Raw genomic sequence first — 14,887 nt, 5'->3', positions numbered from 1 at the left:
GCCATAGAGCCATACCATGGTGGTACGGCTGGCTGTTCTGGGAACTCTGTGTTCCTGGCGGTATTCAACATGAGCCTGGGTGACCGCTTGAGGAACTGCCCTAGAGGAGAATTATACGAAAGCCCAACATCTCAGTGTTTTAGAGCAAGTGGTATTTATTTCTTGCTTATGTAAAAGCAGTTGATGGCAGCCAGGGACTTGGCTTTGCCCAGCTATTCAAGGATCTGGCTGATGGAGGACCCACCATCTTCCACCTGTGGTTTCCGAGTTCACATCGGACACTCAACTGGGAAATCAGGAAAAGGGGGCGTAGAGGATCGGGTGGGGATTTTCATGGGCTAGGCCGACAGGCCATACTCTTCTGTCTGCATTTCATCGGTCAGAACTCAGCCAGGGGCCTCCACGGAACTGAAAGGAAGGAGAAGAAATGACGTCCAGTTGTGCTCTAATCAAACAGAGGCAGTGAATCCTGGCTTTGGCATTTCTCAGATGGCAAATTTCGGTGCATTTCTTATCGCTCTGAATCTCAGTGTTCACAGCGTTATAATGAGATGGTGGTGCCGCAGGCGAGGAGGATGGGTGGGTCAGTCCCTGATGGAGGCTGTGGGAGGTGAGCTCGCTGGAGTTTTGGAAACTCACTCTGAGAAGCCCTCATGGAAGGAAGCAGAAGACGCCTCTCTCACTGTACCTCTCACTGTGTACCTTCTACTTTCAGCTTCTCAAAGCAGAAGTCGCAGCCCCTCTCCCAATCCCCTGCCATCCAAATGACGTGAGCCATGGGTATGTGCCAATCAAGGTAAGTGAGCACTCTCCCTCCGTCAGCTGAGTACTCTAACCGGGTCTTCTAAAATGACTCACAGAGACATTTGTTCAATATCAAGGGTAGTTGAATAGCCATTGTTTATAGGGAAATCATACCTCCCACAAGCATAAATTCTCAAAAATCAATAGAAGACACAGACCATATGCAAGCAGCAGTCATAAATGCGGGCAGAGGGGTGCAGCCGACATGGTAAAGTGGGCATTACAGGATGAGTAGGAGTTGAGTGTAAGAAAGTAGTACTGGAAGCTACGGGTCAGAGTCAGTGTAGCCCCTCCTATGAGGCCCCTTCAGACCTCATCTCTATATTGATGAAGAGTGAGGGGCTCATTGCCTGGGTCTGGGGTCTGGGGTCTGGGCTGTAACCTTGTGTCTTCAACCCCATGGACAGGCTTATTCTTGTCATCCTCTTGATGCATATCCCACCACTTGCGATAGATTCCTCATTTTACCTTGAAGAAGGGTGTTCAGAACTGCTTTACTGCCTCTGCCACCACCCAGACTCAAGAGCTGGAGCAGTGACCTCTGGGGAGCCCCAGCTGAGCCCAGGCGCAGGGGGTGCTGTTGTATGCATCTCCCTGGATGCTAATGCAACCCAAACTGGGTTGTAATAGATCTTTCCCCTTTTCCAGCTTTAAGGCAATTTTGTTAACATGTCATTTAAAGGATGGGAAAGCACTTTTGCTGAGCTACTCAGCTGAGTCAAATACAAAGCAGCAAAATGGGCCTTTAGTTAGGATCCGTTTAGAACAGAGGCTGATGAGGATCATTTGAGTGGACTTCAGCATTATAACATTTTTCAATATAAGGATTATGGAGTTTAAAGTTAAATTCCCTCCCTTTACCAAGTACTGAAGGGAAGACTGTGGAACATATTCTTTTTTTAATTTTTATTTATTGACTAGAGGCCTGTTGCATGAATTCATGCACTAGTGGGGTCAGTCCAGCAGGCCCAGCCCAATGGAGGCCATCGGGGGGTAGGCTGGCTGGGGTGAGGGGCTGTGGGCGATTTGCCTGCCGGCCCTGCCCCTGATGAGGGTGGGGGTGCCCACTCTGTGGCGAGGCTGGCCAGGGCGAGGGGCTGCAGGTGTTCATTCTGCTTCAGTCAATTTGCATATTACCCTTTTATTATATAGGATTTGAGAGAGGGAGAGAGAGAAACATTGATTTGTTGTTCCACTTATTTATGCATTCTTTGGTTAATTCTTATACATGCCCTGACCACAACCCACAACCTTGGTATATAGGGACAATGCTCTAACTAACTGAGCTACCCGGCTAGGGCAGTGGAACATATTCTGATAAAAAGATTGTAGTTCAGGAATGGGTTTGTGAAAAGTCGGTCTAATGTTTTCTTGAGCAAAATAGCTTGTTAGGAATCATGACCCAAACTTCCAGTTTGGAACACCGGCTTGGAGAAATCTGGGATGCAGCTAAATGGAATTGTCCTGAATGAATTTCTATAATGTGAAGATTATTTTTCTCATTCATTTCCATTAATAAGTTGGAGATATGTACATTTGGGAAAGATAGGCTATATATTTTTTTAAAAATATATTTTATTGATTTTTTACAAAGAGGAAGGGAGAGAGATAGAGAGTTAGAAACATCGATGAGAGAGAAACATCGATCAGCCGCCTCCTGCACATCTCCTACTGGGGACGCGCCCTCAACCCAGGTACATGCCCCTGACCGGAATCGAACCTAGGACCCTTCAGTCCGCAGGCCGACGCTCCATCCACTGAGCCAAACAGGTTTCGGCAAGATAGGCTATATTTTGACCATATTTTGAATTGCTTTGGTTGGTTAGGCCCCACTGTACTAGTCAGAGGAGGCCTAGCATTGTCCCAAACAACCCAGCCTTCAGTGGCTGAATACCAGGTCTGCTTCTTGTACAGCACAGTCCAGTGTGGGTGAGGAGTGGACTCTCTCCACGCAGTCATTCAAGCACCCAGGCCCTTCCTTCTGCTGGTTCCACCTTCCTCAAGGCCCAATCCATTCAGGTTCAGACAGAAAAAGAGAGGAAGGACCAAGCACAGGAGGGCCTGGATGTAGCACACGTTTCTTTCGCTCATATGCCGTTGGCCAGAACTCAGTCACATGGCCACACCCACTGCAAAGAAGTGGGGGGAGATCTGGAAAATGCCACCATGTGCCAGGAGAAGAGCACCAATATTGAGCCCTAGCAGCCTCTGCCACATCCATGTAGCCCAGAAAGGACTAGAAGTTTGTAGGAAACTTGAAAAAAAAATTCATATTCAAGATACAAACAGCTTTTAACCAAATAATCCTGGTATTCTGCATGTTAGCATGAATATTACACTCTGCACAAAACTGATCCCCAGTTTTAAATATTGAAAACATGACAAACCACACCAGAAACTCCAATAGTATACGGGCCTTTTAAGGAAGATGCAAAGTTCTTTTGGTTTTGGGTTTTTCTTCCCCAACATTATAATCTTCTTTGCAAGCTTCTTATATAAGTTACAGTGAAAGCCACCTGCTTTTATGGTAGTTTGGCGAGTTGTCCCTTTTTAGACAACTTTCAGCATTGGGGTCTTAGGCTGAGAAATCTTGTCCAAACAAGATCTGGATATATGCTGAAGTGGCCTAGATGGCCTGCAGAAGAGGAATCTGGTTCTGGCTGGCCTGGTGGTGTGGTGACTTCCTGCTCACCTCTCTCTTTCACAGCCCGGGGTGCATCTGCATTTTGTGGAGCTGGGCTCTGGCCCTGCTGTGTGCCTCTGCCATGGGTTTCCTGAGAGCTGGTTCTCTTGGAGGTACCAGGTAAGGAAAACTGGGTAGAGGTACCCCAGTCAGGCGAGGCAAGGAGAAAGCCTAATGGTGTGCCCCAGCCGGAATGTCATTAAGAAGCGAAACCTTACAGTGGAGCATCGTTGGCAAAGTATGGCTGTGATACTGCAGAAATGTTGGGGCTGGAGATTGCTCCAGACCTCAGAGCTGTGTTAGTCCATATGTCACCTTTGCAGAGTAAAGAAGAAAAAGCAGACTTCTTCAAGACACTTTATGCCATCTCCCAGAAATCTTTGTAATGGTTATAGAATATACAAGGTCTTTGTTAGGAAAGGTGCTCCCTTAGATGTGGCATTAGATGCAGTGCACAAACCCTACCACCAGTGGTCCATGGCAGGCCTATCCAGGTGGGCTCCTTCCAGCTCCATGAAATACCTGGTAATGTCAGGTGGCACTTTGGATTGAGCCATTTACAAGACCACGGGGATAGAGCAGCCGTGGGCAAACTACGGCCCGTGGGCTGGATCCAGCCCGTTTGAAATGAATAAAACTAAAAAAAAAAAAGACCGTACCCTTTTATGTAATGATGTTTGCTTTGAATTTATATTAGTTCACACAAACACTCCATCCATGCTTTTGTTCCGGCCCTCTGGTCCAGTTTAAGAACCCATTGTGGCCCTCGAGTCAAAAGGTTTGCCCACCCCTGGGATAGAGGAAGCAAAGAGGGAGTGTCAGCCAAACACTATAAGACTACCCTGTATGTACCTGAGTTGTTTGTTTTCTAGATCCCAGCTCTGGCCCAGGCGGGTTTCCGGGTACTAGCATTGGACATGAAAGGCTATGGAGACTCATCTGCTCCTGCTGGTGGGTAAATGTTGGTCATGCCTTCTGACTGTTCAAGCTCTCCACTGCACTGTCTTCCTCTGGTCCCAGGTCAGAGCAGGCAGTCCTTTAAGGGTGCCTGACTTTGTGCCTCCCCCTCCCGCAGTGTCCTCGGTCTATGTGGTTCAGGTCCCAGATGTCCCTGCTCCTCCTACTCTGGATGAATATGAGAAGCCCAATAGCCTGTGTCCTGAGGATGTCTCTTGCTGGTTGGTGGGGATGTAGAGTGTGCGATGGACCATCCAGCTCCAGAACATTTTGATCCTGCAGAATTGGGACTCTGTACCCATTAAATAATAACTCTTCATTCCTCCTTCCCCCAGTCCCTTGCAACGACTCTTTTGCTTTCTGTCTCTATGAAGTTGACTACACTAGGAGCCTCATATAAGTGAATCAAACAGTATTTATCCTTTTGTGAATCGCTCATTTCACTTACGATAATGTCTTCAAGGTTCATTCATGTTGCATCACAATTTCCAATTTCCTTTTTAAGGCTGAATAATATTCCATTGAATGGATATACCACCTTTCTTTATCTGTTCATCCATCAATGGACACTTGGGTTGCCTCCACTTTTGACTATTGTGAATATGCTGCTTTGAACATGGGTGTGCAAATATCTGTTTGAGTCCCTTTTTTCAATTCTTTGGGTTATATATCCAGAAGTCAAATTGCTAAGTCATAGGTAATTTATAGGCCCCATTCTTAACCCAGCACTTATGGATCCCAGTGGAAGTCTATCCAAGGATAGGTATCAGGGAGCCTGTGAGCCCCTGAGACCACATGTGGGTTTATGGGCATTTTTCATTGTTTTGATCAACTTCAGAGGGGTCTTCAGCCCAAAACTGTTTAAGAACCCTAGGTATGGAGGCAGGAACCTGAAACAGCCAGGTTTGCAGCAAAACTCCTGGTCCCTGTATCAGCTATGCTGTTAGCAGTGTTGGCTTGGTGAGCCAACCCAGCTGTTTAAAACCCTTTTTTTGAGCTGCTTCCCCCAATTTAAATTAAATTATTCCCCTGGATAAAATGTCTATTCATCTATACTGCAATCTTCCCTGAATCCCCTAGGCATAACTTAGTAATATAATTTATCATTCAATCTAGAACACGATTAAAAGTAAAAGAAATACACTATTAATAATAACACATATAAACTGAAACTGGGACTTATGTTCATACCTGAATTATAACTAATTTTTAAAAATAAAACCATAATTTACACATTAACTATTGTTGAATATTTTGTATAACATGAATTCTAAAACCAAGCATAATAATTTGGAATACAGGCACACCCAGTTCAAATGTTTTGTGTATAAATTTTATATAATTTGTTAATAGGTTTTAAGTAACAAATTATTTTCCCTAAAATTTTGACACCTTTGTCCCACTACTTTCTAGTTTCCCTGTTGCTACGGAGACATCCCATGCCATTCTGACCAATAAGCCTTTCTGTGTGACCATTTATTTTTTCTTCCTTACTCTTGACACTTTAGGGTCTTTTCTTTATCTGTTTATTCTAAAATGGTCTGATATTGTGCTATGATATAGGTGTGTGTTTTTTCATATAGTTTGCTGGATACATTTATCTTTCAGTTCTTGGAAATTTTTTTGAATCATTTCTTTGGTAATTTTTCTTCCTTTTTCCTTTTCCTTTCCGGAATTGCTAATATCGTTAAAATACTCATACTACTCAAAACAATCTACAGATTCATTGCAGTCTCTATCACAATCCCAATAGCATTTTTTACAGGAAAAGAAAACACAATTCTGCAATTCATGTGGCTCCACAAAAGACCAATAGTCAAATCAATCAGAGAGAACAAAACTGGAGGACTCACACATCCTGAGTTAAAAATATATTAAATCTACAGTAATCAAAACAGTATGGTACTGGCATAAAGACAGATTCACAGACCAATGGGACAGAATATAGAGCCCAGAAATAAAGCCATCCATGTACAGTCAACTGCTCTTCAACAAGAGTGCCAAGAACATGCAATAGGGAAAGGATAGCCTCCTCAACAAATAGCATTGGGAAAATGGAATTCACATGTAAAATAATGAAGTTGGACCCTTATCTTACACCTTACCTTATCAAAAAAATCAACTCGCCTGGCCAGCGTTGCTCAGTAGTTGAGCATCGACCTGTGAACCAGGAGGTTACAGTTCGATTTCAGTCGGGGCACATCCCAGTGTGGAGCGTATAAGAGGCAGCTGATCAATGATTCTCTCTCATCATTGATATTTCTATCTCTCTCCTTCTCCCTTCCTCTCTGAAATCAATAAAAATATATATTTTAAAAAATCAACTCAAAATGGAATAAAATTTAAATGTAAGACTTAAAACTAAACCTCCTAGCAGAAAACTTAGGGGAAAAGCTTCTCAGTAATGATTTCATGGATGTGACACCAAAAGCACAGGCAACAAAAACAAAAGTAAGCAAGTAGACTGCTTCAATCTAAGAATTTAATAAGATAGATTTATTTATTTATTTACTTATTTATTTTTGGCAAATAGGCCCTTTTAGTTTGTTGGTAATTTTTAATCATGCAAAATATATATATATATTTGTGTGTGTGTGTGTATATATATACACACACACAAATATATATATATATATACACACACACATATATATTTTTTATTTTTTTTTTAAATTGCAGAAATAGAAGAATATTCCTTGGAAATGTTATGCAAGGTAAGAAGAGTCTTTGGATAACATCTGTAATATCTTTTTCATCCTGGAATTTTTACTGTTATAAGACAGAAATGTGGGTACTCATTTAAATCCTAGGGAAACATCATTTCACAGAATTTAGGTGTAAATTCTTACTGAAAGTTGAGATAACATTTCAGAATGATAGCCAACGTTTGCTGTATGGAAGAGGAAACTGAGTCACGGGGAGGGAAATTCATTGCCTGAGGTCAACAGCCAGTAGAGCCAGGTTTGAACCCTACAATAGCTCCCCCATCCCTCCTCTTAGCCACTCCACCCGATTGTCTTTCCATCCCGGGAATTTTAAAAATCACTATATTTTGGTAAAAGATATTGGTGGCCAGCCCTAAGGATTATTGTATGGATTGGTGACTGTAATGGCATTCCTATTCTAAGGTGGCCAGAAGCACCATGGGGGAGGGGGACCCTCACCTCCGAGCTTGCAGGAGCAGAAAGGGGCAGACCTTCTTAGAACAAAAGCAAAGGCTGGAGGGGTAAAGGGGAAGAAACAGGAAACTGGCAATAATGCTGATTACACTCAAATTATAAAAAGCCACCATCTCAGAGTCGCCACTCCTGTGGAGCTCCCCCCATTCAGCCCCTCACGCAGCCTTTGCATCTCATAAGGGACTGTGGGTAAAAGCTTAATTTCCAGCTAGGGTTGTTTTTCCTTCCTCAGTTTCTAAGTCTTTGCCTCCCCCACTCTGCCACTTCTGAGAGGATGCTGGAAAGGGAAGGGAGATAACTCAAAAGCCAGTGAAATGATTGAACATTGTGTTAGCTCGCTCGGGCTGCCATAACAAAGTACTACAGGCTGAGTGGCTAAAGCAACAGCAATTACCATTGCAGAGGCTAGAAGTCTGAGATCAAGGTGTCAGCATGGTTTATTTGAGGCTTCTAGATGAGGCCTGAAGATGGCCATCTTCTCCCTATATCTTTACATGGTTTTTCCTCTGTGTGTATCTATGTCCAAATCTCCTCTTCTTTTTTTTAAATGTGTTTTTTAATTGATTTTTTTGAGAGAAAGGAAGGGAGGGAGAGAGAGAGAAACATCAATGAGACATCTATTGGCTTCCTCCTACATACCCGCTACTGGGGATTGAGCCTGCATCCCAGGCATGTGCCCTGATGGGGAATTGACCTGGTGATCTCTCAGTGAATGGGACGACCCTCCCACTGACAGAGCTAACTCTCCTCTTCTTATAAGGACACCAGTCATTGGGTTAGGGCTCACCCTAATGACCTCATTTTAACTTTCATCACCTTTTTTCATGACCCCATCTTCAAATACAGTCACATTCGGAGGTACCAAGGGTTAGGGCTTCAACCTATGAATTTTAGGGAGATATAATTCAGTCCAAAACAAAGGCTGACAGAGTAATTCTAATCTGGAAGTGGCTGAGATGGGTGGATACAATTTCTGATTTTTTGGTGTGTTTTCTTTCTTAGGACATGGTAACCTTCCTAGATAAGTTGGTAAGTAATAATTTTGAACTGATCTCTTTGGAGAATTCTGTTTGGGTCTGGACAATTAATACAAGATGTAAGCCTTTCAAGGTGTTAGCTTTTGGAGCCCTGGAGCAGAGTAGCAGGGCTAGGAAAGGCACACTTTGGGACAGTGGGAGGTGGGTGGTTGACCAGAAGACGTTACCAAGGCAGAGATGAGTTTATTCTGTTTTTTGTTTCATGAAAAGCATCTACCAGGGAATAGGTTACCTCTGTTTGCTTGAGTCAAGAAGTTTGGAAAATATCCTATAGGCCAGCGGTTCTCAACCTGTGGGTCGCGACGACCCTTTCACAGGGGTTGCCTAAGACCATCGGAAAGCACACATATAATTACATATTGTGTTTGTGATTAATCACTATGCTTTAATTTTGTACAATTTGTAACAATGAAAATACATCCTGCATATCAGATATTTACATGACGATTCATAGCAGTAGCAACATTACAGTTATGAAGTAGCAACGACAATAATTTTATGGTTGGTGTCACCACAACATGAGGAACTGTATTAAAGGGTCACGGCATTAGGAAGGTTGAGAATCACTGATGTACCTGTATCTGCTCACTGACCAAGGTCCATAGTTTATTGAGGTTGACAGTGGACAGAAGTTTTCATTCCCCTTGAAGTGGTAATGCCTCATACTAACCTTGCCAAGTTACCTGGGTGGCATTTGTCTAAGTTGATTCCGTGGTGACGCCTGCCACTAGCATAACCCTGGTTTCCAGGTGCCTCTGGGGCTTGCTTCTGTGGCCATCTCCATGGCTCACGTGGCCCTGCCATTTCTGGTCTCCCTCACCGTGATGGCATGTCAGGGGCTGATATAAATGCGATATTGCTGGTTTTAAAGTTGCAGCGTTGCCATGAGTGGGTGCTACAGCTAATAGAAACAAAGATGGCTGTGGCCACAGACATACAATTTGTGAACACTTGGTACGTGGCCCAGATTTGGAAGGTGGACTGTGAATTTTGGCAATGACATTCATATTTGGAAATACTGCTTGAGGTCAACACCAGTCAAGCCATACCCCGTTGCCAGCTGAGCTGTGAACAGGCTTACCCATCTTCTGACATCTCGTCGATTACCACAGTGAACAGTGGAATTACCCATCACAATGCCACAATTAATGCTGCAACTACGATACTTTTTTTAAAAAAAATTGAGGGTTCACTATGCCCTGGATGTGTTCACTATTTTAAGAAACTTTTTATTATTTTCTGCCACTTCTACTCCATTTATTCTATTCTTAATACCACTTACATCTTGATTTACTCATGTAATGAAGGTAATATTTTGAAAATGTTAAAGAGATATTTTTTCTTCTTTTTGTGGAAAATCATGTTCTTCTGCTCAATTCCTAGAGTATGCGGGAAGAAAGATGCCACCGTGGGAAGGAGAAGGGTGCGGAGTAGGGAATGTCACTGTGAGAGAGGAAGAGGTCTGTGAGGGCCGGTCCTGCTGTCACAGGCGGGGTGGGAAGAACAAGTTAGCAGCTCAATGACGAAGGTGGCAAAGCCCATGTATCTGTCTCAGCCTCTCTGGGGTAAAGTGCAGAAAGAGGAAAGCTTTTAGGTAGATTTAGGAGGAAAATGAAAACAGAAGAGGGTTTTTCTTTTCCTGCTTCCTATTTAGGATCCAAGAGGGGTGGCTACTTCTGAGCCAAGTCAGAGGCTTGCTGTGGTTAGGGGAAGAGCTAGCCTGAGGTAACATCATAAATAAAAATAAAAAGAAATGTAAATTGGCTCTTGTGGGGTCTGGAAAAAGCTAGATTTTTTTTAAAAAAATGTTAAATTTTGTTTTATTAAAGTATTACAAAGAGTATTACATATGTCTCCTTCCCCCCCCCCCCCCACACACACACCTTGACATTCCCCCGGCCTCCCCTACCCCCCAGTGTCTTGTGTCCATTGGTTATGCTTATATGCATGCATACAAGTCCTTCGGTTGATTTCTTACCACCCCTCCCCCTCCCCCTCATCCTCTCCTCTTCTCTTCTCTTCTCTTCTCTTCTCTTCTCTCTCTCTCTCTCTCCTCGCTCCCCTTGACCGGAATCGAACCTGGGACCCTTCAGTCCACAGGCCAATGCTCTATCCATGGAGCCAAACCAATCAGGGCTTTTCTCCTCTCTTCTTTTTCCCTGGAAGAAGGAAAGGAGAAAGACAGAAGGTTTTGAATCAGTACCAAAAGGAGGGAAAATGAACTCTACTTGGACACAGAGCAGCCCAAGTAAGACCCCAGAGGCTTGAAATAGTGTACAAGTTGGGGAATTATGATGTGTTCCAACCATAAAGTGGAAGAAAGGATGGAAGGAGATGAGGTTGGAGAAAGGGGTTTCAGGCTGTCCTCACATGGAAGTCATTACAAAGCCTCTCTTTCCCACACTCCCTCCTCACTCTTTCTCCCTTTCACCAGGTTCATCTCTTTGCTTTAAAATAGCCCCTTAATTGAAAATTGAAAACAATTCAGGAAGGAAGACTTGCAACATCAATGGCATCTGTGAATGCTCTGGAAATTAATCCGTTTTATACATCATTCTTTTTGAGATTGTTTTATCTTCCTTCTAAAGAACTCAGAAACTCAATGGCAACTTGAAACAGAACCCAATTTAGTCCTGTCATTAAACCAAGAGGGTTTTCTTCTCCCTGGTCCTCTGTCAGATTTTAAATGGATGTGGTTTTATTCCCCTTCTCATCTAATACTAGAACATATCCATCTACAGCAAGATCTCACTTTTAAATGATGTTCTTGTATTTCAAGAGACCTTTTAAAGGGGAAAAGTAATAGCTCCCCTCTAGACAAGCTCATGGTGGGAAAGTGAGTCTATTTATCCAAAGATTCAACAAATTCTTAACTAAGTGTTGGGCCAAAATTCTTGGTGGTTAGAGGAGGAGGTGGGATTCAGAAGGGGAACATGACTTGCTCAGAGTCACATAGCTAAGTTAGTGTGTCACCTGTGTACTTTCTTTCTTCTCATAGCTATTGGGTACTTTCCCTCGAAGTGAAGCCCAGACTCTGGTTGAAACAAGAATTCCTGTCCTATGCTCCTCTGAAATATAGCACCCTAGAGAATTAAAATGTTCAGCTGTTGCCATTGTCTGGTGTAAATCTCTCTATATTCACCTGTTTCCTTTGGGAGAGAGTGACTCACTGGACCATGGCTGAAAACCCCACATAGTCCAAACCTTGGTGATCTGTTGGTTTATTCTCTCAATGGACCTCCTCTGTAGCCGCACACACCCTCTGTCCATTCCTTGTACTGTTTATAGTACCTCCCATCACAGGGTCTGTGCATTTATGTATTTCCCACATTCAATCGTCCTAGCCCACCCTACCAACCACTGTTCACCACCTAGTCCTCTCTCATTCTTTAGGTCTTAGTTTAAATGTCTCCAAGGCAACCACCACCGACCACTGACTTCTCAGACTATCAGAAATATAGCTACCTGTACCATTTATTCATCACACTGATCACTTTTGTGATTATTTAATTGAGAGTCTTTCCCACTTCTCCATAAACTTCATGAAAATGGGAATGGAGCTAGTGATTCTCTTCATCGCCATAGAAGTAGTCATGTGTTGACGAACTAGTCAATGTGGCCTTTAGGCTCTGGGGTGGAGGAGAAAAAGCAGGTGCTTTCATTATAAAGGACAATGGGACTGGCAGGAATTTGTCCACTCTCCTTTGTGATGGGCCTTTCAAAAGGCTTGTTTAATCCCACAGGGTCCCACAGGACCCCATTAAGCTCCTGGATTTTGTAGCTGGCATCAAAGAAAGCAGGTCTCTAATACTCTCACTTCCTTTACAAGCTAATCTTCAAAATCTTTCTCCTTAGGCCTCCTTATGTTCCAGGACAGCTTCTCACCTCTGAGAGTCTCCCTCTCTGATTTCATTTCTCCTGCATATAACACTGCCTCCAAAGAGTTTTGTCTTTCTCCATCCCCAAACCATGGTTGGAGCTCCATCCTTCTTAGCTGAAGATGTGCCTGTCCATGTTCTGGTTCCCCACAAATGCAGCTCTATGGATACTCCAGCCTGATTCATAGCCTTTCAGTTTCTCAAGTCCTTTGCTCCCTCAACCCCCAGAGTTCTGCCTGTCCTTTTCCACTGCCAGGAGTATTCTTCTTCCTACTCTGCTCATTTGGTTAACTCAGAGTCATACTTAAGACAACAATGCAAATAAGAACCCTTCCCTGACCCTTAGCTTCTGTTAACACCATAAACAGGGCATTTATAAAAAAATATTTGGAGCACTTTATAAGGTTGTATTTGTGAGATTATTAATGTCTATCTTGGTGGTTAGAGGAGGTGTTCTAGGCTTTAAACTCCAAAAAGGCTGTCCTTTTGTTGTCGTTTTTGTTCATTAGTACAACCTCCATGCCTGGCATGGAGTGTGTGCTTAAAATATTGGTTGAATGAATAAGGGTAGAAATTCCTCAAATTTGATACATCCACCTTGAGCCTCTGCCCTTTTTTACTCTAAGAAAATGCGTTGAAGAGCATGGACAGTCTCTTATATAACCTTCTCTAAATGTCTCCTACAGTAGGGAGGGCAGATACAAATGCCCTCAGTTACTAACAGTGAGAGATGAACAAGTACTCACTTGCTCTGCTCCTCAGTCTCTACCTTTCCAAATGATTCCTAGAATAACTGCCTCAAAGGGTATGTTTATTTATTCATCCAACCATCCATTTATTCATTTATTCAGTAAATGGCATTTCTCAAGGTGAGGTCCTAGGCCCAACTGCATGGAAACCACCTGGCTACTTATTAATGATGTAGCTTCCTAGCTCCTATGAGATGATTATAAAACTAAAATCTCTTTACATGCAATTTTCATTTTAACAAGTATTATTAGTGCTTCTTATGCACCTTTAAGTTGAGAGCCAATGGGTGTCGTCGGTTGTGATGATTGAACAAGATGCTCTATATAAAGCATTTGGGAGCCATTTTATAGCACAGAGCCTGGCACATGGTTGGTGCCACACACCAGTCCATCTTTCCATTTCTTTAACCATCTGTCTCACTAACCATCTATCTTTCTCCATTCTAATATACTTTCATTTCTCCATCTGATTCCATCCTATTCTTCTATTTGCTTTTCCCATCTTATCTTAAACTCGAGGCTCGATGCACTAAATTCGTGCAAGGGGCTCGGCCCTTGCAGCCCCGGCTTCATCTGGAAGGTCATCCGGAAGGACATCTAGATGGTCGTTCAGCTGTCTGGTCTAATTAGCATATTACCCTTTTATTATTATAGATATCTTACTCTGCCCAAAACTAACAGGAGGTCCTTCACTGATGTAAGTGATGAGAAAATATAGAAGACAAAGACCTGGTTCTCAGGGAGCTCCTAGCAAAGAGAGGAGATAGGGAACTCCACAGCTGTATACAGATGTGTGGGCACGTCCTGGCCCCTGAGCCTTGACCTGTGCGAAGTGCCCCTCCTCTGCTCTTCCCTCCTATCCCAGGAAGCCTAGTTCCAAGCTCTGGTTCTCAAACTTCTCCATCCTGTGCTTCTTTGTCACTTGGAGATAGACACAGTCACTCATTCACCACATCCCACTTGAGCATTCAGAACTTCCTCCTCAGGGTAATCACAAGATAAGATTAATTATGCTAATCAGCCTCTGCAGGCGGACACAATTAACCAGAGCATGAGATAGCTCCAGAAATCTGTATAGGAGCTGCCTACCTGCTGGGTTTAATTTCACCATCCAGCACAGTAATTAGAGGGGAGAGGTGGGTGGTGCGGTGAGAGGAGTTTGCTCTTTTCAACCAAGGAGCACATTGTTCCATCCTCCAATGGAAGTTGCAGGAAGTTTTCCATGGACTGTCTAAGCCATTTAATTTCCCCTCTTCAGACCTGCCACTGGACATCTTCTTGGGGTTAAGTACCAGCACTGTAGCCACTTTTTTCTTGATGGTGGTACAAAATGTGGTACTTGTATTTTGATACATTTTAAAATGCTTTTCACTCCCCTATCTACTCTTAAGCACTTTTAATATTTTAAATATATATTTTTCTTATTCAAATATAAGAGAAGTTGGCCCTGGCTGGTGTGGCTCAGTTGGTTGGGAATCATCCCATGCACCTAAAGGTTGATGGTTTAATTCCCTGTCAAGGCACATGCCCCTGTTGCAGGTTCAATCCCTGGGGGTGTGCAGGAGGCAGTTGATTGATGTTTCACTCCCACATCAATGTC

The 14,887-nt window shown here is 43.2% G+C and overlaps 1 protein-coding gene across 1 annotated transcript in view; it reads left to right on the top strand.

The window, feature by feature from the left end:
* The window catches only part of LOC308518900 (bifunctional epoxide hydrolase 2-like), a 63,327-nt gene that overhangs the window by 26,085 nt on the left and 22,355 nt on the right, over positions 1 to 14,887 (top strand). The window contains exons 6-10 of the mRNA XM_081090694.1: positions 716 to 796; positions 3,512 to 3,607; positions 4,360 to 4,438; positions 7,124 to 7,158; positions 8,626 to 8,652. Coding sequence (XP_080946820.1) covers positions 716 to 796; positions 3,512 to 3,607; positions 4,360 to 4,438; positions 7,124 to 7,158; positions 8,626 to 8,652 — 318 coding nt within the window. The remainder of the gene's footprint in view (positions 1 to 715; positions 797 to 3,511; positions 3,608 to 4,359; positions 4,439 to 7,123; positions 7,159 to 8,625; positions 8,653 to 14,887) is intronic.

This window comes from Myotis nattereri (assembly GCF_964212035.1).
Source record: "Myotis nattereri genome assembly, chromosome: 5".
NCBI lineage: Eukaryota > Metazoa > Chordata > Mammalia > Chiroptera > Vespertilionidae > Myotis > Myotis nattereri.
Note: the sequence above shows the minus strand (reverse complement) of the source record. Positions and strands in the feature narration are given on the sequence as shown.